General features: G+C 37.6%; 1 protein-coding gene across 7 annotated transcripts in view; it reads right to left on the bottom strand.

The window, feature by feature from the left end:
* LOC115215844 (tetraspanin-33) overlaps positions 1-24,081 on the bottom strand; it is a 40,245-nt gene that overhangs the window by 15,764 nt on the left and 400 nt on the right. For 6 of the 7 annotated variants that reach the window (XM_036506155.1, XM_036506154.1, XM_036506153.1 and 3 more), the window contains exons 2-5: positions 15,716-15,791; positions 11,469-11,599; positions 5,500-5,685; positions 3,664-3,834 (exon numbers count right to left, since the gene is read on the bottom strand). In XM_036506155.1, the coding sequence (XP_036362048.1) occupies positions 3,664-3,834; positions 5,500-5,685; positions 11,469-11,513 (402 nt within the window). In that variant the 5' untranslated portion in view covers positions 11,514-11,599; positions 15,716-15,791. The remainder of the gene's footprint in view (positions 1-3,663; positions 3,835-5,499; positions 5,686-11,468; positions 11,600-15,715; positions 15,792-24,081) is intronic. The other variant, XM_036506152.1, reaches the window with a different exon arrangement.

Raw genomic sequence — 24,081 nt, forward strand, 5'->3', positions numbered from 1 at the left:
CAACAGAGATGAGAAAGGGAGGCTAATTAAGTGCAACCCTCCTTCACTAAAATTCAAATCAAATGCCTGTTAAAACTTTTCCAGCATAAATAAAATATCAAATTTCTTCAAACCACAAATAGTGGATCTTTCATTGTGGTTGTTGGGGTATCACAGACATGTGCAACAATGAAACATTAACATTTCCATAGTTACATAACTCATGGGAGCACATGGAAGGTATATAGGAGCCATCCTGAATCTCAGATTACCGACATGGTTGCTTACTTTATCAACAATATTCTTTAAGAAATGCTTTCGGTATCTAAGCAGTGAGTCTTGATCGGCTTCAGAAACAAAGAATGGATATAAATATATTAGTCATCCACCTGCCTTTCAATAACATTGATGGCATCATCATCATCATCATCATTGTTTAACGTCCGCTTTCCATGCTAGCATGGGTTGGACTGAGGGCTGGCGAACCAGATGGATGCACCAGGCCTCAAACTTGATCTGGCAGAGTTTCTACAGCTGAAAAAAAATCTACTTTATTTACAGACTATCATCATCATCATCATTATCATCGTTTAGCGTCCACTTTCCATGCTAGCATGGGTTGGACGGTTCAACTGGGGTCTGGGAAGCCAGAAGGCTGCACCAGGCCCAGTCTGAACTGGCAATGTTTCTATGGCTGGATGCCCTCCGTGAGTGTAGTGGGTGCTTTTATGTGCCACCGGCACAGGTGCCAGATGAGGATGGCAAACGGCCACGATCAGATGGTGCTTTTTACGTGCAACCGGCACGGGGGCCAGGTGAGGCTGGCAACGGCCACGTTCGGATGGTTTTCTTACGTACCACCGGCACTGGTATCACAGCTGCAATTTCTATTGATGTTGATCGATTTCAATTTTGAGTTCGATTTTGATTTTCACTTGTCTCAACAGGTCTTCACGAGTAGAGTTTTGCGTCCCAAGAAGGAAAGGTATGCATAAGTGGACTGGCTACATCCCAGGTAGAGGCCAAGAGTTATGGTCTCACTTGTCCTGCCGGGTCTTCTCAAGCACAGCATACTTCCAAAGGTCTCGGTCTCTAGTCATTTCTTCAGTGAGACCTAAAGTTCGAAGGTCATGCTTCACTACCTCGTCCCAGCCTCTTCCACAGGTTCCCTCAACCGCTAGGGTGTGGCACTTTATCACACAATTATCTTTATCCATTCTTGCCACATGACCATACCAGTGCAAACGTCTCTCTTGCACACCACAACTGATGCTTCTTAGATCCAACTTTTCTCTCAAGGTACTTACACTCTGTCGAGTATGAACACTGACATCACACATCCATCGGAGCATATTGGCTTCATTTCTTGCATGCTTACGCATATCCTCAGCAGTCACGGCCCATGTTTCACTGCCATGTAGCATGGCTGTTCGTACACATGCGTCATACAATCTGCCTTTTACTCTGAGCGAGAGGCCTTTTGTCACCAGCAGAGGCAAAAGCTCACTGAACTTTGCCCAGGCTATTCTTACTCTAGCAGTTACACTTTCAGCACACCCGCCCTCGCTACTGACTTGGTCACCTAGGTAACGGAAGCTATCAACTACTTCTAGTTTTTCTCCCTGGAATGTGGCGGAAGTTGGTCTCAGAGCATTTTCAGTGTTTATTGCTCCTGAGCATCTGTCACATACAAAAACTATCTTCCTAGTTAGTCTTCCTTTGACATTGCTGCACCTCTTATGTGTCCATAGCTTACACTTGGTGCATCTTATAGAGTTTCTACCTACGCCTCTTCTACAGATCGAGCAGGGTCATCTACCTGAAGGCGTTTGTGATTTGTCTACCTTTCTACTTATTAGGACTTTGGTTTTAGCTAGGTTGACTCTAAGGCCCTTCGATTCTAATCCTTGCTTCCACACCTGAAACTTCTCCTCCAGTTCTGATAGTGACTCAGCAATTAGAGCAAGGACATCAACATAGAGGAGCTCCAAGAGGCATCCTGTCTTGAATTCCTCCATTATTGCCTGGAGGACTATGATAAATAGGAGGGGGCTGAGGACTGAACCTTGGTGGACCCCTACCTCTACTTTGAATTCTTCACTGTACTCGTTGCCAACCCTCACCTTACTAGCAGCGTCCCTGTACATGGCTCGCACAGCTCTCACTAACCATTCATCTATCCCTAGTTTCTTCATTGACCACCAGATAAGGGATCGGGGGACCCTGTCAAAGGCTTTCTCCATGTCAACGAAAGCTAAGTACAGGGGTTTATCTTTGGCTAGGTATTTCTCCTGCAGCTGTCTTACCAGGAATATAGCATCAGTGGTACTCTTCCCTAGCACAAACCCAAACTGCATCTCATCTAAACTAACACTTTCTCTAATTAGTCGGGCTATGACCCTCTCCGTAACTTTCATTACCTGATCCAACAGCTTGATACCTCTGTAATTATTTGTATCTAGGGCGTCACCTTTACCTTTGTAGCAGTTGACTATTATGCTGCTACACCAGACATTGGGTATGACTCCTTTGTGTATCACCTGATTAACTATACGGGTGACTAGGCTATAGCTGACACTACCAGATATTTTGAGCATCTCTGCAGTGATTCCTGATGGGCCTGGGGCTTTCCCTGTCTTCATGCTTCTAATCGCCTTAACTACCAAGGAACTGTCAACTCGGATAGCTGGTCCCTCTGTTGGGTCGACATTTGGCAGACTCTCTTTATCCCATTCATTTTCTTTATTCAGCAACCTTTCATAGTGGCGTTTCCAAGCCTCTCTCTTTGCATCCTCATTTAGTGCAAGTGAGCCATTATCATGCAAACATTTCTCTCCTACCACATCACGATTCTCTCTCACACACTGTCTTGCAACACAAAATACCTCAAGTCTTTGGTCCTCATGACGCAGAACATTGGCAAATCTTTTCTTATCTGCTTCCCCTCTGGCTAAATAGACCTGTCTCCTAGCTTCCCTTTTGGCAGTCTGATACAATTCCCTGCTAGCACCATTTTTCCAGTCCTTCCAAGCCTGTCTCTTTTCTCTAATAGTCTACAACATTGTTCCACCACCACGTTATTTTGGGTCGAGAGGGGACTTTGCACCAGCCACAGATCTGGTCAGTGGCTCTCAGCAGGTTGTCCTTTCGAAACCTCACTCTACAATATTTTGCTCCATGAAATCCTCTGATTTCATCTGCATCTTACTTAACTTATTTGTTGCTCTCATTAATCCAAACATCATTTCTCCTACCAGGAATCTCCACGCAGTAATCTATAGCAAGTAGCATGTTACTACTATCGTGTGTCTCTTTCAAATGTTTAACTTCATTGCACAGCTCACAGCTACTGTCTAACCCAATTGACCCAACACCCGTAACAGAGCAATGAGAGAAACAGTAGGATCTCGGGACAACTAGCTCTGGCTTGCATTGGCAGTTAGTGAGCATAATCAGTTTAAATGTGAAAGAAATTGGTTTTCCATGAGGAAGGAGAAAATTCTACAATATCAAGTAGATCTGTTCATCAGAGGAAGATGTTACCTGGAGTACTGTGTGTCATAGATTATGTTCAACAACTGGTAACTTGGGGCTGCAACAAGAACAGCTACAATAAACTATCAATTATACACTCCCCCTATACATGGCCTTGTGATATTTGTAAGAAAAATATATGAAGCTTACCTTTTGTTGAAGGTCATCGAGTACAGCATCTTTTTTCTGATTCAATCCATATTGTTTGATACCTTTGCTGATACTGTGAGTTATATTTCCTTGGATGTTTGACATTAGTGTGAGGGCAAAGACAAAGGTGACAATTTCTAGCAAGAATATCATCATCACACAAATACAGAACTGTAAAGAATAAATATTACAACTGAAATCATAGCAAAAAAGATTATTCCCATAGATACTCAAATGAAGAGAGAAAAATATTTTTAATCATGACCAGATAAAAAAAATTGAAAAAAATACATATAAGAAGGTGAATACTTAGAAATTTTCATTTCTTGAATACAAACTCAGTATCAGAGATTTATACTGCAATTATATCTGTTTCTTTAATACCCACAAGGGGCTAAACATAGAGGGGACAAACAAGGACAGACAAACGGATTAAGTCGATTACATCGACCCCAGTGTGTAACTGGTACTTGATTTATCAATCCCAAAAGGATGAAAGGCAAAGTCAACCTCAGCGGAATTTGAACTCAGAACGTAACGGCAGACGAAATACAGCTATGCATTTCGCCCGGCGTGCTAACGCTTCTGCCAGCTCACCGCCTTAATCAGAGATTTATACTGCAATTATAGGGAACATGCAGTAATAATCATGGCATATGTTGTCAATTATACTGATATGAAATTGCAAGAGAGTCAATAAGACATATTTCTCTAGATCTACACAACAACTGAGTAAAACTTCAAAACAACAAGATACATCTGGGAAAAAGAAAATATCACTGAAACAATTTATAAAGAATTAGCTAGGGCAGGGTACTTGTTACTATGTTTTAAATATATTTATATAAGTAAAGTATAAAATATGCAGGCCAATGGTGAAAAAGAAAGTGAATTCAAATTAGAAAAGATAGATATTACACTAGATACCTTTTCTTTTTTTTACCATTTAGTCAAGAGGGAAGAGCAGTGCCCATGACCCTTCTCAGAGTGGGGGAGAGTAGGGAGGAGGGTAAGATAAGGGGTAAGAGAAAGAAAGAGAGAGAGAAGTGTCCTCAAATTTGAGACCTGGCTCAAATGCTTGCAACAGAATGAATTCTACAAAAGACACCTGAGGGCCAATTGGTAGTGATAAACTGGGTGACAGATTAAGTTTACCACCCAAGTAGGTTATGGCACAACTTGAACTCAGAAAGCAAAAAACTGGAACAAACATTACAAAGCATCCAGTCTAACAAATCTATCAATCTGCCACCTGAGATTGGTGATTTATCTTTCCCAGAATGATAAAAAGTAAAGTTGACTCAGGCAGTGAATTAGCTAAATTATGTCATGATTAGTTATTTCACTAAATCTGTCCAAATTCTTGATTATTTTCTAAATAAACTGAAACAGAGAAAGATCATACAAAAAATAAGACTATTTTCTGAGGTTTAGGGGTAGTATTTAGTTGTAAAGCAAAAGAATTCAATTGAAATGTAGGTAATAAGAAATTCTAAGGACAGCTGAAGAGCTGAAAGTCTTCAAAGAAGAAGCCCCCAAACTTAGGCAAATGTTTCAGCACTCTAAGGGCCCAAGCCCCTTTCAGGTCATGGTTCCTGGATACCTCTCTGTTGCTACATTCTGTGTTACTGTTTGCATTGCAACTCTCCTGGGTGGTTAAGGTACCCCAGAGCCAAGGTACCTTGACTGTTGTAATCAGGTCAGTTTAGGATGCCAGATGATTGAAGGATGAATTATGCGTTCTGAAATTCACTTTCAAGTGAAATTCAGGAGTAATATTTAGTTGAAAAGCAAAAAAATGAAAATAAAATGTATAATTTAGAACTAAATACTTACAAAATGAAGAGTCCAAACACTTTCCCTTAAAGCTCCAAGGCAGCCAAGAAGACTAATAAATACAACAAAAGCACCCATTCCTAATACAAAGTATACAGGATCCATATCGATCGACTCAAACAGACTGATTTCTTCACGCTGCAAACGGGTTACCATACTCATGGCCACCATGACACAACCCAGAACCTAAAAACAGACATTTTGAAAAGTTATGAAAATGATTGATAACAATTGAATATAGTTTTCTTTACTTGTTGGTTTTTCCCTTCAATGTTTTTACAAAATTGTTCCCATAAAGGCACTGACGGACACACTCTAGCCCCTGACTTGCAAGCACGTCTCCTTTCTCAGTAAAAAAAAAGCAATTTGAATGAATTGGTGCAGGAGAGTTTAAGAACAAAATATTTGAAAGGCATGACAGGTTGGTTTAAGAAGCAACCATGTAGTTCTAGGTTCCATTCCACAATACCGGGGCCAGTCTTAGGAGGTGCAGGGCCCAACTGGGAACAGTTTTGGTGGGCTCCAGGTTCCCAGTCAACTTGCACCTCAGAAATTCCTCCCCACCATGTTGGAGTTATTTTTTTTTTCTCATTTAATTTTCAGGTGCTATCAACTAATCTCACCCCTTAATATAATGCAGAGGACTTTTCCCCATTTGTGGCATATTAGGAGATCAGAATAGTGGCTGTTTTGTATGTTTAATAACTGCTATTTCTAGTAAACTAAACAGCCATGTTAAGGATGGGCTGCCTTTCAGTTTATTTAAATCAGAGTATAATGGGTATGTGTGTGGGCATATATGTGTGTGTGTGTGTGTGTGTGTGTGTGTATATATGTATGTATATATGTGTGCGTGTGTGTATGTATGTATGTGTGTGTGTGTGTGTATATATATATGTATGTATATAAAGGGGTTTGTATGATTGTCTATAGAGTGATATATATTATTCAAAGGAATTCCAACTCTGTTTTTTATGTTTTATTTATATTCTTTATAATATTAATGTAGAATGTAGAATATCTAGTATAAATAATATATATATAGTAAAATGAAATGAAGTATTGATTGTCTTATTGAATAGATGAAATATTGAATATAAAATATTAAGGGACTGGTATACTTTCTTGCATTATAGCAGTCTTCAAGGTCCCAGCTTGTGACAGGAGTGTTTCAACTGTTGAAACACTCCTGTCACAAGCTGGGACCTTAAAACTGCTATAATGCAAGAAAGTATACCAGTCCCTTAATATTTTATATTCAATATTTCATCTATTCAATAAGACAATCAATACTTCATTTCATTTTATTATATATATATTATTTATACTATATATTCTACATTCTACATTAATATTATAAAGAATATAAATAAAACATAAAAAACAGAGTTGGAATTCCTTTGAATAATATATATATATATATATACAGCACCGTGTTGGTATCACGTAAAAGCATCCAGTTCATGCTGTAAAGTGGTGGCGTTAGGAAGGACATCCACCCACAAAAACCATGCCAAACCAAATGGGTGCCAGACGTAGCCCCTGGCTTGTTGGCCCCTGTAAACCATCCAACCCATGCTAACATGGAAAACAGACGTTAAATGATGGTGATGATGATATGCATATATATACATGCACATATTATGTATATATTTATATGTCGATGTATATATGTATATATATAAATGCTCTGAAAGTGTAGCTGCTAAAATAAGAATAGCCTGGACAAAGTTCAGAGAGCTCTTACCTCTGCACCTCTGCTGGTGACAAAGGGGTCTCTAGCTCAGAGTAAAAGGTAAACTGTATGATGCATGTGTATAAACAGCCCATACTACATGGCAGTGAAACATGGGCCGTGACTGCTGAGGACATGCGTAAGTTTGCAAGAAATGAAGCCAGTATGCTCTGATGGATGTGTAATGTCAGTGTGCATACACGACAGAGTGTAAGTCCCTTGAGAGAAAATTTGGACCTAAGAAGCATCAGATGTGACGACTGCGCTGGTATGGTCATGTGGTGAGAATGGATGAAGATAGCTGTGTGAAAAAGTGCCACATCCTAGCGATTGAGGGAAGCTGTGGAAGAGGTAGACTCAAGAAGACCTGGGATGCGGTGGTGAAGCGCGACCTTCGAACATTAGGCCTCACAAAGGCAATAATTAGTGACCAAGACCTTTGGAGATATGCTGTGCTTGAGAAGACCCGGCAAGCCAAGTGAGACCATAACCCATGGCCTATGCCAGGGGCGTAACCAGCTCACTTATGTGCACCTTTCCTTCATTGGACACTAAACTTTGCTTGCAAAGACTTGTTGAAGCAAGTGAAATCGAAATCAAATTTGATGACAGCACCGCATGACTGGTATCTGTGCTAAGAGCACCATCCGAGCATGTTCGTTCCATAAAAACCATGGTAGGTTGGAGACCAAGAGCAAAAAGAGTTCCACAAAATCAAATCAAACATACCTATGGCCATTTCATGAATTCATTGCTGCAGTTTGATTACGAGTTAAAGTGCATCTCGACAATGACCCCCTCATGTTGAGGTTCCTATTCATCCTGATGAGGGTGGTATTGCCGAGATGCACTTTAACTTGTAATCAAACTGTCGCAAGAACTCTTGAAATGGCCATAGGTGTGTTTGACTTGATTTTAAATAGAGAACTGTATTATGAACTTTTTTGACGTACTTTTTTGTTTGAGAGGAGTAAGAAAAATTTTTAGTCAATTGATATTTTATTTTATTTAGATTTTTAGTCGCATGACACACTTTAGAAGTTTTAGTCAGTTGTACATACCTTCTTGATAGACCGTCCTATATATCTGTATTTTTATTCACATATATATTTGTTAGCTTCTGTGTTTTTATATATGTATACTTTATATGTTTAAGATCCATGGTAATATTTATATATGATCAAATGTCTGGAGGTGTGGTGTTATACATAAAGTTGTTGACTCGAATTTGATGTTTGTACTCTGATCAATGTTTTATTTATATATATATACACAAACACACATAAATATACATACATATATATATACACACACACACACATAAATATACATACATACATACATACATACATACATAAATGTATGTATGTATGTATGTATGTATGTGTATATGTATACACATTTGTTTGTGTGTGTGTGTATGTGAATATGTGTCTATACATAGATGAGCTACCATTTCCACAACTAGTCTATTTAGCTATCAAAATGCTGAAAACCGGTTTGCTAAGCTACCAAACTTTAAAGCATAGATTCTGAATAAAATATTTACCACTCAGCACAAAAATATCTCTTTGTTAATATATAATATAATAGGGGGAAAACAAAACCTATAATCTAAGTGAGGGTGAATGTCTAGGAACAAAAGTCAATCAATATTAAGTTCAGAAAACTGATATAAAGTTTATTTGATATGTGAATAGTGGAATATGTTTTGATTCATTTCTATAGTCTTTTATATGAGGGTGAAAAAAAAAAGGACTAAAACTGATATTGAGGGATTGATTTGGTAGAGAGGAGGATTAACAAGCAAGAGGCATAGTATGAGATGTTGAGAAACTGAAGATGAGAGATGATGAAAGAGAAAGGTTAGAAAGTTGGATGAGAAGATAGATACATATATCCTTTTTGCAGCAGGATTAAGCATTGAGGATGACAGAAACATCTGGCCCTGAGTTCCATCTGACTCAGCAGGGCTTGTGCTGCTCTGTAGGGGTTCTGTTGCTGATGGGTGAGCCAATGCAGCTCTGGCATAGTGGTGGAAGGGGGTGAAAAACCTACAGAATTGCTTCACATCCAGATGAGACATCAACTCCTGCATATTATTGTTTATGATTTATTCATGTATGTAAAACTTTGTAAGCAGGTGTGTATATTTAGGTGTGTTTTCTTCAGGTCATGGGATTGTTTTTAGTGGTTCACAAAAAGGATGTATGTAGGTCTAGGAAGTGTTAGTAGTTTTAGTTATTTTTGGTTTTATTGAATTTAATCCTTTACTTTGACAATATAGAGGTCAAAGGTTCAAAATCTAGTATTTAAAAACTTAATAATTGGGTATGACAATTTTCTTTTGTTATAGAATATTTTAAGGGTTCAGTAAAGAATGTAAGTAGGTGGTATGTTTTACTTGTTGTCATTTAGGGTATTTCCTCTTTATATTTGGAAGGCAGGGATTGTTAATCTGGCATGTCATGGTGTTGTTAGTATAGAAATATGTTTATCTTGTGCTTTGATGTTCACAAGGGGATATGAATAGTTGTAAAGGTTGTTGCTCTGTGCATTTCTCTCTAGGAGTCATTGTTGACTTATTTATTCCTTTAACAAAAACGAGAACCTTAATAACATACATATATACATTATAATTCAATACATATAAGATACAATTATAAAACTCCATAGGTTGAAACAGCTGTAAGGAGTGATTTTAATGATTTCAATAATTTATATTAAGATTTTTATAATTGTATTCTTATCATATATGTATTGAATTATAATGTTTGTATGTATGTTATTAAGGTTCTCATTTTTGTTAAATGAATAAATAAGTCAACATTCTAATATCCTAAAGCTGATAAACCAACTAAATTGCTTCTCCATTTTCTTATTTGTATTATAAATTAATGGTAAAATATTTCTTTACCTTCACCCATTTAATACAATAAACAAGTTAATTGCATTGCAATTAAAAACACTTGCGTATTAAGAATTTGGGTAGTATACCAACAGTATATTGGATAAATATTATCCCTTAGTGGGTTGGATCCACAACCCCTAACTTACTTGGTAAATATATATGTATGTATGTATGTATGTATATATGTACGTACGTACGTATGTATGTATTACTCCTTCCAGTCAATGGGCTGCAACCACACTGGGGAACTGCCCTGAAGTCTTTTAGTCAAACAAATCAACCCAAACACTTACTTTTTACAGCCTGGTACTTATTCTGTTAGTTTCTTTTGTTAAACCACTAAGTTATGCTGATGTAAACCAACCAACACCAGTTATCAAGTACTGGTGGGAAACAAACACAAATACACACACACACACCACACACACACACACACACACACAAATGATGGGCTTCTTTCTGTTTTCATCAGAGCCATACAATAGGATTGAACCTGGAACCATCTGATTGAGAAGAAAAACTCTTACCATATAACCATGCCTGTGCCAATAACAGACAGACAGGCAGGCAGACAGACAGATATACACATCTGTGAGTGTATAGAGTTCAAAATTACAGTCAATAAATTCATCACTAAATCAATAAAGTATATTCCTACACACAGCAATGAATAAATGAATGAATGAATGAATGAATGAATGAATATATGTTTGTATGTGTGTATGTATGTATGTATGTATGTATGTATGTGTGTATGTGTGTATGTGTGTGTGTATGTATGTATGTATGTATGTATGTATGTGTGTGTGTGTATGTATGTATGTATGTATGCATGCATGCATGTATATATGTATGTACATACATACATATGCATGTTTGTATACACACATACACAGAAGGTGTGAGTGAGAGAGTGAGAGAATAGAATCTAAAAAACAGATATTCGTCATCGTCGTCATTTAATGTCTGTTTTCCATGCTAGCATGGGTTGAACGATTTGACTGAGGGCTGGCAAACCAGATGGCTGCACCCGGCTCCAATCTTGATCTGGCAGAGTTTCTACAGCTGGATGCCCTTCTTAACGCCAACCACTCCGAGATTGTAGTGAGTGCTTTTATGTGCCACCGGCATGGGGCCAGTCAGGCGGTACTGGCAACGACCTTGCTCAAATCTTTTGTCAAATATTTAAGTAATATATATGGAAGAAAACTCAGAACAACAATATGTTGTAAATGGTTATTCATTTAAATTATAAGTTTTGATTCACTTAAATAATATCCAATTGTGACACGACTGATCCTGAGAAAGAATTGTAATACTTACAAGCACCAAAATGCTGTTCACAAATAATGCATATTTTGCCAACATTTTGCCTTCGTATTTTTCACCACTTTACATTGGTAACATCTATTAAGTGATCTTTTACTCTTTAAACTGGAGTACAACCATCTTTCCTGGAATAATACAATAGAGAGACTTTATTTTGAAATATTCGATTATGATGCATAAGAAGAGGGCAAGATTAATATATCAATATGATTTTTAATTCTAAGGTCTTTTTTTTATTAAAAGAAGACTTTCCCAAAACTTACAGCCTTCTGCAAGTGTTAGAAAATATTTAGTTTTACTGTTCTATGTTCTAAGTCCTAATCCTGCTATGAGTGACTGCTTTTAATTCTTTCTTTGCAGTTGATCCATGATCACAATGTTTCATCTGTGACCATCCCATGATTTTATAAAGCTGGAAATACATTGTCATTTGTTTTTGTTGCATCTCAAGAGAGTCATTATGTTAATAATACATACTAGTTCTATTTCATTTCTTTCAATAGTTAATTATTTAATCAATTAACGCATTCAGTCAGTGAATCAATCATCTAGGTTTGTCAAAGTCCTTTGTCATCATTCACAACCGCATCAATGAACTCATCCTCTCTATTTAAGGTCTATTTCAGACCAGATTACTATTGGCATAATGACCTTCCCAAAATACAAAATCTGTTTCAACACATGAGTTCACATCAAGAATCTTGCAAACCAAATAAATGTAGTCTACACATGCTGAATGGAAGACAACCTTCCACGGAGAGCAGGAACTTTAAATAAAAACCGATACAGAGTAGAAGGAACACTTAACAAAGAGTGCCTCTGTGATCCCAACAGATAACTATGATTAATATCAACCGTCCACTGAATACCTTTCCTCCAGGAAAGGTATTTAGTGGACACTGATGAACAAGCTGGAGGACTTGGACTACGCAGATGATCTCACACTACTGTCACATCGCCTGCAAGACATGCAAGATAAGGTTAGACCACCTGATAGAAACTTCACGGCAAGTGAACTTGAGGATCAGCCGGGAAAAGACAAAAGTGCTGAGTAGCAACAACAAGCAGGAAGAGCTAATCACAATCGAGGGGGCACCTGTGGAGGACGTTAGTGAGTTTGACTATCTTGGTAGCAAGATCAGCAAATCAGGTGGATCAGACAAGGACATCACGGCAAGAAGCAAGAAGGCTTGGCAAGCCTTCACTATTCTTCGGCCAGTATGGAAGTTCACTGCCATCTCAACTCAAACTAAACTCTGCTTATTTAGTTCAAACTTAAAATCTGTGCTTTTGTATGGCTCTGAAACATGGAGAGCCACCTGCAGTAACTACAAGAAGATCCAGACCTTCATCAACAAATGTCTCCGGCTGATCCTCCATCTGAAGTGGTTCGACAGAGTGCCAAACACCGACCTGTGGGAAAGGGCCAACCAGGAGCCCATACATATTCAGATTAGACAAAGGAAATGGAGATGGATCGAACACACACTGCGGAAAGAATCCTCAAAGGTGACATGACAAGCACTTGACTGAAACCCGCAGGGGAAAAGGAAACGAGGATGCCCAAAGCAGACATGGAGCGGAGCATTTTGGATGAGCTCAGGACCACCGGCCTAACATGGGAAGCAGCCAAGAAACACGGCAATGACTGCAAAAAGTGGAAAACAACTATTGAGGCCCTATGCTCCACAAGGGGCAAAATAAATTAAGAAGAAGAATATCAACCATATCATGGTAACAACCATTATTCCCAGAGCTCCTTGTCAACCATGGTGAATCCCTTACTAGCCAAACCTTCTCTCAACAATGAAGAGACATGTCTAGGAGAATAGAAACTCTGAATAAAATCTATGTAGAGAGAAGAGATGCCTTGGACCTTCTACAGACAATAACTCTAGAACTGGTGACAAGATAAAATATACCTAATTCATACTAATAGTGGTTGGTGAGAGAAAGATTATCATCATCTGTAAAAACCATGCCAAAAGCATGACATACTCAACAACAAAGATGGATGGTTTACTTTGTAGTTGAGTGTGCGTGTAAAATTATAACAATGATGTACACATACACACACACACACATATCCTGATCATCATCATTTTTTGCACCATGTTATCTGCACATACAACACCAAAAAAAAAACCAACAACTTCTTGTGTCTTATTATGCAGATTGGGTAGTGGGTGTATTTTATCATACTGTCTCTACTACTGAGGTGAACTAAAATTAGAGAGCCCCTTCTATATATATATATATAATCAAAATAAGCAACAAGGATATCCAGAGGTAATGCAGAACGATCATTTCATGCGACTCCATTTAATTGAACAATGCAAACATTACATCAATTTAAAATGTAGAGCAATCTTCAGCTGCGCAAAGATATAGAATATAAAGTTAATCCAAACATGAAAATGCAAAGAGAAAACACAACAACATGAGGACGTGGAACAAATATAGTGTTATTGGATGCTCAGGAAAGGAAAGAAAGAATGAGGATTTAATGTTTCAAGCGGAGCTCTTCATCAGAAACATAGAAAAAGGAAAGATCCAAGGAAGGGAAGACGAAGGGAGAAAAATCGCTAACGATACACACGTGGTCACATATAGTTTTGTCAGTGAACAGGTAGCAGTCTCAGAGCGACGAAAATATTTTGACAAATTAAATTTAAATGTTGAAGTGAATCTAACGGTTTTTATGTGTTTCTTAATTGGCTTATAAACACCTTCCATGCTGCAATTGTTTTCGTTCCAGCACACGGTCTCAGATCAGGTCACTTGCTGTGCAAGTACATCTCCGTAAAAATATATATATATATATAATGGTTATATGTGCATCAAGTAAATTACAGGAAGAAAATATTATTAGTTGATACAGCCTTTATTTTACTGTTACAATGTAAGATACAACTTGTCTGAGTTGTTGTTATGCACAAATTAGCTTTAGTTCTATTGTCGATTTTGTAGGTATAGTTAAGTTCATTTGTGAGTGACTGCTAGGAAAAAGATGGAAGAAGGAGAAAGAAAGAGTTAAAGAATTTGCCTCTCTGTGTTGACAAGTAAAGAGGGTGGAAGTTGTGGAGTCCCACAGAGGCTAGCCATACGTGAAGTGCTCCTTTTTTACCAGAGGCCAAGTGAAAAAGGTAGAACTAAATTTGAGTTCTGTATTTAAATTTTTTTCTAACTGAATAAGGTCAGGCTAAACAAAGGATTTTTCATTTGTTATCTGCTTTGACCTAAGCTTGATTTGAAAAGATCAGAGGTTGAGGGTTGACTCTCATAAAGTTTTTTGTGCCGATGTTGAGAAAAATAAAAAGGAACTTGTTGAAAATGTAAGTTAAGTTTCGAAACTTGGCTAGGAATCTAGGAAGTTATTTGCTAGGTAGCTTGCTTACCAACTACATGGGTTCAGTCCCACTGCGTGGCACCTTGGGCAAGTGTCTTCTACTATAGCCTCGGGCTGACCAGTGCCTTGTGAGTGGATTTTGTTGTTTGTACCTTCTTGAGCCATGCCTGGCCCATAAGGGCTGGTTTTCTGGTTTCCATGGCATATATGTTCCCCACCTGGACGGGACGCCAGTCCATCGCAGGTGAGCTACTTGATGCAGGAGGAAAGAGTGAGAGAAAGTTGTGGCAAAAGAGTCAGCAGAAGTTTGCCATTACCTTCTGCCGGAGCCGTGTGGAGCTTAGGTGTTTCGCTCATAAACACACACATCGCCCAGTCTGAGATTCAAATCCGCGATACCTCAAGCATGAGTCCGCTGCTCTAACCACTAGGCCATGTGCCTCTACTTGTGAGTGGATTTGGTAGATGGAAACTGAAAGAAGCCCATTGTATATATATATATATATATATATATATATATATATATATATATACATCATCATCATCGTTCGTTTAACGTACGCTTTATATATATATATATGTATATATATCTATGTGTGTGTTTGTGTGTCTGTGTTTGACTCCCAACATCACTTGACAACTGATGTTGGTGTGTTTACATCCCTGTAACTAAACAAGTCGCCAAAAGAGACCAATAGAATAAGTACCAGGCTTGGGGAAAATATAACAAATACTGGTATTTATTCGTTTGACTAAACCCTTCAAGGCAGTACCCCAGCATGGCAGTGCTCCAGTTCAATGGCTGAAACAAGTAAAAGATAAAAGAAACACATTGAAGAATAAATCCCTGTTGACTGAATATAATTTTAGTAGAATCTTTTTCAACAAATACCTGTGCATAGAAGCTATGTCCAAGAGAGATATCCTCAGTAGTAAATGAGAAGACATTTTGAGAATTAACCAGGTTTCTGCAGTGAAAAGAAGTTGAAAAGAATTGGAATATAAGAATTGGAATGTTAGAATATAAGAATTCTAATGTAAGGTGATATTATGCAATATATTCTAACAATTTCTGATTTCTATTACTTGTTTCTTTCACTGGACTGTGGCCATGCTGGACACCATCTTGAAGGGTTTTAGTCAAACAAAATAATCCTATTACATTTGTTTTATAAGTCTGGTATTTATTCTAGCGGTATCTTTTTCGCCAAACTGCTAAGTTATAAAACATGGAGAACCTGACTCTGGTTGTCAAGTGATTGTGGGGAAAGACATCACACACACATGACAAGCATCTTTCCCTGTCAAATACACTCATAATGCTTTGGTTAGTCCAGGTATAGTAGAACGTACCACACAGTGGGACTGAACAAAACCATCTTGAAATATATAATAATTCACCTTAAAATAATATAAAATAATACTTAAAAATGAATTATAATAGTGATTTTAAATACAATTTTACAATAGCCAGTTACGTGTGAGGTAAGGGATTGCCGATGAGACTGCAAATACAGCTGAAACTATAGTCCAGTAATCTTTTCTGCCCCTGGTTGAAGCATATAAACATGATAGTCATACATGACTTTTCGTTATAATTAGTTTGTTAAAACAGTGACAGCAAAAATTTGTGGACTTATCCCATAATAAAGTCAAATGTTATGCAACTATAAGAGAAATTTTAGAATATAAGAATGTCTGTCCATCAAAGATATTTCCCATGGAGGAATTGAACTTGTTATTGCAAACGGTAAAAGCAGCATCATACTGGCAGAATCATTAGCACATTGGGCAAAATGCCAAGTGACATTTTGTTTGTTCTTACACTCTGAGTTCAAATGCTGCCAGGGTTGATTTTGCCTTTCATCCTTTTGGGGTCGACAAAGCAAGTACCATTTGAGCACTGGAGTCAATCTAATCAACCCCATGCTCCGAAATTGCACCATTTGAGCGTGATCGTTACCAACATTACCTTACTGGCCCCCGTGCTGGTGGCACGTAAAAAGCACCCACTACACTCTCGGAGTGGTTGGCGTTAGGAAGGGCATCCAGCTGTAGAAACTCTGCCAGATCAAGATTGGAGCCTGGTGCAGCCATCTGGTTCGCCAGCCCTCAGTCAAAATCGTCCAACCCATGCTAGCATGGAAAGCAGACGTTAAACGATGATGATGATGTGCCAAAATTTGAAAACAAGTAGTGGTGGTGGGGGAGTAGTGGTAGTAGTAGTAGTAGTAGTAGTAGTAGTAGTAGTAGTAGTAGTAGTAGTAGTAGTAGCAAAACACATTGCAGTAGTTTGTGAATGTTGATGTGTCTGTGCAGAATTTGGACAACCCTTCAACATGTAAGGGAGCATAAAAACTACAGTTTAACTACTAAATAGGTTTGCGGTCATCAATATGTTAGGCTAATCCTTTTGAGAAACACAGTGCATGGGACAGATGCTTAACTCTAGCTTCTATATAACCTCCAAGTGAACAAGCCAGCAAAATAACTTCTATGCAGTCACTCAACCTGCTAGAAATAGCAGCATAATCTTCCTTGAATCAAATCCCACTGTCTTAAATAAGGAAGGATACATTGAATAATGTAATACTAGATACAGAATGGTCATGACAGGAATGCTTCTGACCACAGGTTTGACTATGAGACAATAATTCAAGTAGCTGCAATAGAATGCTAAGTAGAGAAGGCAAAGTGGCTGAATGGTTAAGGTACTAGATTCCATACCTATGAGTTACAGGTTCTAAACTGCTACAAGAATTATATCATGTTTCTGAACACTAGCTTCTGGGAATAATTGTGGTACAAGATCATACAGGAATGCTATCTATCACCTAGGAATGCCCCAACCTATCCAATGAGAGATTTATTTCTTACCCACTTCATTCCAAGAAACTAGAAGTAAGTATTAGCTTTCAGTGCCTCAGAGAAATAAATAAATATAAATATATTATTGCATTTTTACATATTCCATATTACATGTTCTTAAAAAACAAAAACATGGAACCAACTTCTAGCAGCTAAATATACTAAAATAACAGTGAATTCAGAGTCCACAATGAAAGAACATTACTTTGAAATATACTTGAAACTTCTTTGAAATTACTTTGAAAGTAACTTGAAATTACTTTGAAATTATTTCGAAAACTTGAAATTACTTTGAAAAAACTTTGAAAAACTTGAAATTACTTTGAAATATACTTCTACACAATGAAACAACATGATGTAATTTTGATATCTCATATTGCCAAAATCAAATGTCATCCAGTTACACATAGACACGTGCCATGGAACGTAGCTGAAGATAAACATTAAATAAGTAGTGAACCATGTCTTGTGAGGGGTGGGGGAGTCCGGTTTGCTGGACAGTGTTGTGGAGCTGAGGGCGAGGTGGTTTCTGCTCTTCTCCTCTGGAGGCCATCTGCCCGTGGTGCCGGAGGGCGCACACTCTCCTGCCCTGATGTGGTCTCCAGGGATGCAGGCATCCAGCAGCAGGACCTCCGTGGTGCTGTGATGGACCGTGAGGTCTGGTGTAACATAGTAAATTCCATTGTCTCAACCACGGTCAAACAATGATGATGATGTCTGTAACCCGGTTTCAGTTACCCATTAGAACCATATCACTTGCTTTACATTGTTGCTAATGTCAATGAGAAAGGAATTACTGTGATACAATATAATCTCCTTTCCAAATTTCATACAACAGACAATGCATGTCTAAAACTGACATTGCTTCAAGCCTACAAGGGAGTCCCTGTGTTATCATTCATCTTGAGGATAAGAAAGCCAAATTCCTCTCAAATTACGGCCTACTGTATCAAAAAAGTAAAGAACATATTGGACAATGCGACACTAGATTGCAGTGTCTGATGGGTAGGTGTGGGTGGGGGGGAGATAGGAGGGTCGGAGATCTCCACAATGAGAACTGGCCAGGATTCCAGCAGCCTTAAACTAATGTTGCTTTTGACAAATACCAAGAGCAAATATTTTGTAGGGTAAATTTTAATCAACCAAAGCATGTTATTGGTATCTCATAAATTTAAAATTTCTAATGGAAATAAAGATACCTCAGTAATATGAAAGATAAAATTGTCCGAGTGTGATTTGAACTTGTTGAGAGATTGTATAAGTGCACGAGTATCTTTGTGATTGGGATACATTAAACAGAAAGACAGAAAAACATCTAATCAAGATTAATACAAACGATGATGATGATGATGATGATGATGATGATGTTATTTTTTGCTTTCCAAGAAATAGAACTGAAATAATTAGTAAATAATTTCCTCCTAAAGTACATTGTTCAAAAATCCTAGACTTTATGTATAAAAGAAAGAGAAAAAAATGACAGCATAAAAGACACACCCTCTTTATTAGGAAAATGCATGACATTTTGTTTCATTTACCATCATCATTGCAATCCTATATTGTTTGACCTAGCTGCTAGAACCGTTCGATGTTTTCACCTGGCCATGACATTTTCACCAGTTAATAATATAATAATACAATGCTTAACATATTTCTTCTGTTCTATGTTGAATGTGAGTGAGAGTTCCTGCATGTGTGCATGCATGCATTACGAAATTATATGAGCCTCTACATAGAGATGACTACAAACCCTGTTTGAGAGTAATTGATAGCTAAAGGATGTGTAAACCCAAACATGCACAAATGTATAAAAGTAGATTTGTGTCAATTTGATGCATTTCAAAGATGTATATGTACATATAATATGTCTGTGGATTGTTAACCATACACACATTACATGTACATAAATATTCATGATATACACCATATATATATATATATGATGGCTGCCCCCTCGTTATCGAGTATGGCCATTGCACGAAGCTTAACTGTTATTGGTGCTGTGATCGAATGTGACTTTTTAGCCCAGCTAAAGATCTACAATGTCTTGTACAGAATTGGCAGCTAAAAACCATATATACATACATACATACATACATGTGTGTGTGTGTTATCATCATCATCATCGCTACCATTTAATGTCCATGTTCCATACTGGCATGGGTTTGTTGATTTGAAAAGATCCAATGGACCCAAGGACCACACTGTACCCCAGTGATTGCTTGGTATGTTAGGTGACAAGCTGGCAGAAACGTTAGCACATCGGGTGAGATGCTTAGCGGTATTTCGTCTGCTGTTATGTTCTGAGTTCAAATTCCACTGAGGTCGACTCTGCCTTTTATCCTTTCGGGGTCGATTAAATAAGTACCAGTTACGCACTGGGGGCGATATAATCGACTTAATCCGTTTGTCTGTCCTTGTTTGTCCTCTCTGTGTTTAGTCCCTTGTGGGTAGTAAAGAAATATGTATGTTTCTACAGCTGGATGCCCTTCCTAATGACAACCACCTTACCAGTATGTCTACAGTACATTTTCTGTGCCACCAGCACAAGTGAAATTGTCACGCAGCTCACAAGACTATGAACCCCAGGGTTTGGGGGCAACTTTATGCAAGGAGATGAGAGGTTAAAGCATGAGAAAAGAAGGCAGAGAAGGTTCTTGTCAAGGTGCTACATGGCTACTCACATTTAGAAGATAAGGTAAAAGTGATGAGATGGAGCTGCTAGAGATAAATAGTGGTGATGAGGTGTCCCAGTGGCATCACAAGGTACAAGGTGAGTTGAAGTGAGAGAGGTGAGAGAGGAACTAGTGTTGTTGGCAAGAGTATATGGGGGAGCAAAAGATGGAGAATTGAGGGAGAAGAGAGAGGATGGATGTAGGGTGTAGTGGATATGGGATGCTTTTCATAACGCCAACTACTCTGACAGAATAACGGGTGCTTTCACGTGCCAGTCATGTGACACCAGTATCTGCCACGACTACAATTTCACTTGGTTTCATAGGTCTTCTCGAGCACAGCATATTGCCAAAGGTCTTGGTCATTTTTCATTGCTTCCATGAGGCCCAACATTTGAAAGGTGCCCTTTACATGCCACCAGCATGGGTGCCAGTTACATGACACCAACAATGGCCACAGCTATGATTTCATTTGGCTTGACAAGTCTTCTCAAGCACAGAATATCACCAAAGGTCTGTCACTGGTCATTGAGGCTCAACATTCAAAATCATGCTTCACAACTTCATCCCATGTTTTCCTGGGTCTCCTTCCACTAATAGAGACCAACACTTCTTCACACAGCTGTCCACATCTATATGCATCACAAGTCCATACCAATGCAGTCATCTCTCTTGTACACTGCCTCTTATACCCAACTTTTCTCTCAAGGCACTTACACTCTGTCATACATGCACACTGAGATTACACACCTAGAAAAGTGTACTAGCTTCATTTCTTTCAAGCCTATGCATGTCCTCGGCAGTCATAGCCCATGTTTCACTGCCATGTAGCATGGCTGTTCACTCTGAGGGAGAGGCCCTTTGTCACCAACAGAGGTGGGAGCTCTCTGAACTTTGCCCAACCCATTCTTATTCTAACAGCTATGCTCTCAGAGCATCCACACCCCACACCCTCCACACTACTGACTTGGTCACCTATGTATTGGAAGCTATCAATTACTTCTAGTTTTCACCCAGGCATTTGATGGAGTCTATTTTCTATACATTTTTAGTGTTTAATGTGCCTGTGCACCTTCCACACACAAAAACTAGTTTCCCTGTTAACCTTCCTCTGATATTGCTGCACCTCTTATGTGTCCACAGCTTACACTGGTGCATCTTATGGAACTTCTACCTATGCCTTTCCCACAGATTTCTATAATAATAAATGTGAAAGCGAATGTCAGTGTGTCACACTTTTTTAACCTTACTCCTCCAACCCCCTCCCTCACTATTCAATGGCACTTCTACTATTCCTCATGCTTTAACCCTCTCTCACTATTCAATGACCCTTCTATCATTCTTCATTCTTGGTTTTCTTCTTAATCCTAGCATTTTGAAAAGAATATTTCTCTAAATATTATAACTATTTCCAAAAGTAATTTCCCAAATAAACATTTTTTAAAATCTTTCTCTAAATATCATAACTGTATCAAGTAATTTAACCATAACACATGCTTCATAACATTTGGAACTGAAATATGTATTGAACTCACTCTCTCATACAATATTACCTCTCGTAACTCTGTATCATAAAAATGTTGCAAACTTAATATTTTTTCAAATATTAATAAAATTTGTCGGACCTATTTTCATGCCATTGGCTGTCAGAGCTATGGAAACTTAGTGCACTCCGACTGCATGAAAATAGATTTGACTAATTTTATTATTACCTAAAACAAATACTAAAAAATACTAAATTTTAAATATCTTTATGGTCAAATACATTTTGAGCAATTCCAAACCATAAAAGTCACACTTTAAAATAGTGTTTAGTGACAGTGGTGTAATTTTCCTACAAACTACCAACAGGAGTTTAGATATGTGCCAGTTACTATGAATAATTGTTTGTAGGAAAAGTAAGGCCCTACGTACATCAAATTGTCTTTAAATTGAGTGACGGCAGAAGAATAATCTTTGAACTTTTAAAAGGTAAGTTTATTGTTGCCTACGACCAGCTATATGTTGGTTGTTCAAAGGTAGGGAATGGAAACAAGCTATTTGTGCTGACCCTGAATAGGAAGACAAAAAATGTTGTTTATCATGCAGCTTTGCAGTAAGTTCCAAGTCAACAAATTATTTCATTGTTTTGATGAAAATTGTTTATTGCTTGAAAAATATTGTTCAAGTTTAATAAAGTTTAAACACACACATATATATGACGGGCTTCTTTCAGTTTTCGTCTACCAAATTCACTCACAAGGCTTTGGTCGGCCTGAGGATATAGTGCATGAAGTGTCATTTTGGGCCCAAGGCCCAATGAAGAGCCCTCCACAGGAGCTAGCTTAAAAGCCACCCGAAAGGGTGGCTTTTAAGCTAGTATATATATGTGTGTGTGTGTGCATGTGTACACACACACACACACAAACACACTTGCAATATACATACTTGTATTAAAAGTATATTCTTGCACACTCATTTGTATCTATACAGCTGATAGAAAAAAATCATTAGAAGTAAGCACATAATTCTGTATATAATAATAGTGAAGTACATTAATTCAAAGCTCATAGATGTACGTGCATATATTTATACAACCTGTATATTTGAATATAAAGGTATTTTGTGGCACTTGTGCTAAGGAAAACATTGTGTGCAGTTCCACTGCAGACCAGCCCTGGTTGATAAAACCTACTATCAAAGACATTTCGCACATGACCAGCTATCTTTTCGTTTGTTTGTTTATTTGTATGTATGTATGCATGTAGGTAAGTAGGTAGGTAGGTAGGTAGGTAGGAAGGTAAGTAGATAGGTATATGTGTATGTATGTATATATGTATGTTCATATAGATCTGGATGGACGTATATATATAAATTTATATATATATATATATAATATATATATATATATATATATATATATATATATAAATTTATATATGTATATATATATTATATATGCATATATATATATGTATATATATATATATATATATATATATATATATATATATATATATATATATATATATATTATATATATAAATTTATACATAAATATAAATATAAATATATAAATTTATATATATATATAAATTTATATATATGCATATATATATAGAACGACAGAAGTCAAATTGTCTAATGTTTTTAAGATGGTCAATTAATGAAATTTGTCTATTATTTCTAGCATATCGAATGACTACATTGTTTCCTTCGCTGGTTCTTGTGTAGACGTTGGTATGTGTTGTTACGGGTGTGATGTCTTGGGGCTTGACACATCCAAAAATAGCGAAAAACTGGTTCCATGCTCAGAAACAGCTACAAGGTGATCGTCTTTTCAGACATACTTGAACCACCGCATGTCTTTAAGTAGTCATTTTTCTAATGGAAAATATTGGATATAAAATTTGGTGGGCATTTTTTTTTTTTTTCAAAAACAAATCCAATGATTACAACCAACAATTAGAATAAGTGTGTTATAAATCAAACTTGTCGATGCATTTGAGGTATACGTTAATGACGCTTGTTTGTGATTATGATGGTGAAAGTAGTGGCGGTCGTATATGGAATGAGGATGATCTGGTGCATCTGAGCGCGCGTGTCCTCACAAAATACTAGTCATATACCGGCATATATCGAATAGAAATATGATCCATGGAATGTACTCAAATGATCCAGTGCTGTTACACCCTGTGCTGTCGTCGTCGTTGCTGTGATCATCATTGAGAGTGTC

This window comes from Octopus sinensis, linkage group LG9, assembly GCF_006345805.1.
Source record: "Octopus sinensis linkage group LG9, ASM634580v1, whole genome shotgun sequence".
In the NCBI taxonomy this organism is placed as follows: Eukaryota; Metazoa; Mollusca; class Cephalopoda; order Octopoda; family Octopodidae; genus Octopus; species Octopus sinensis.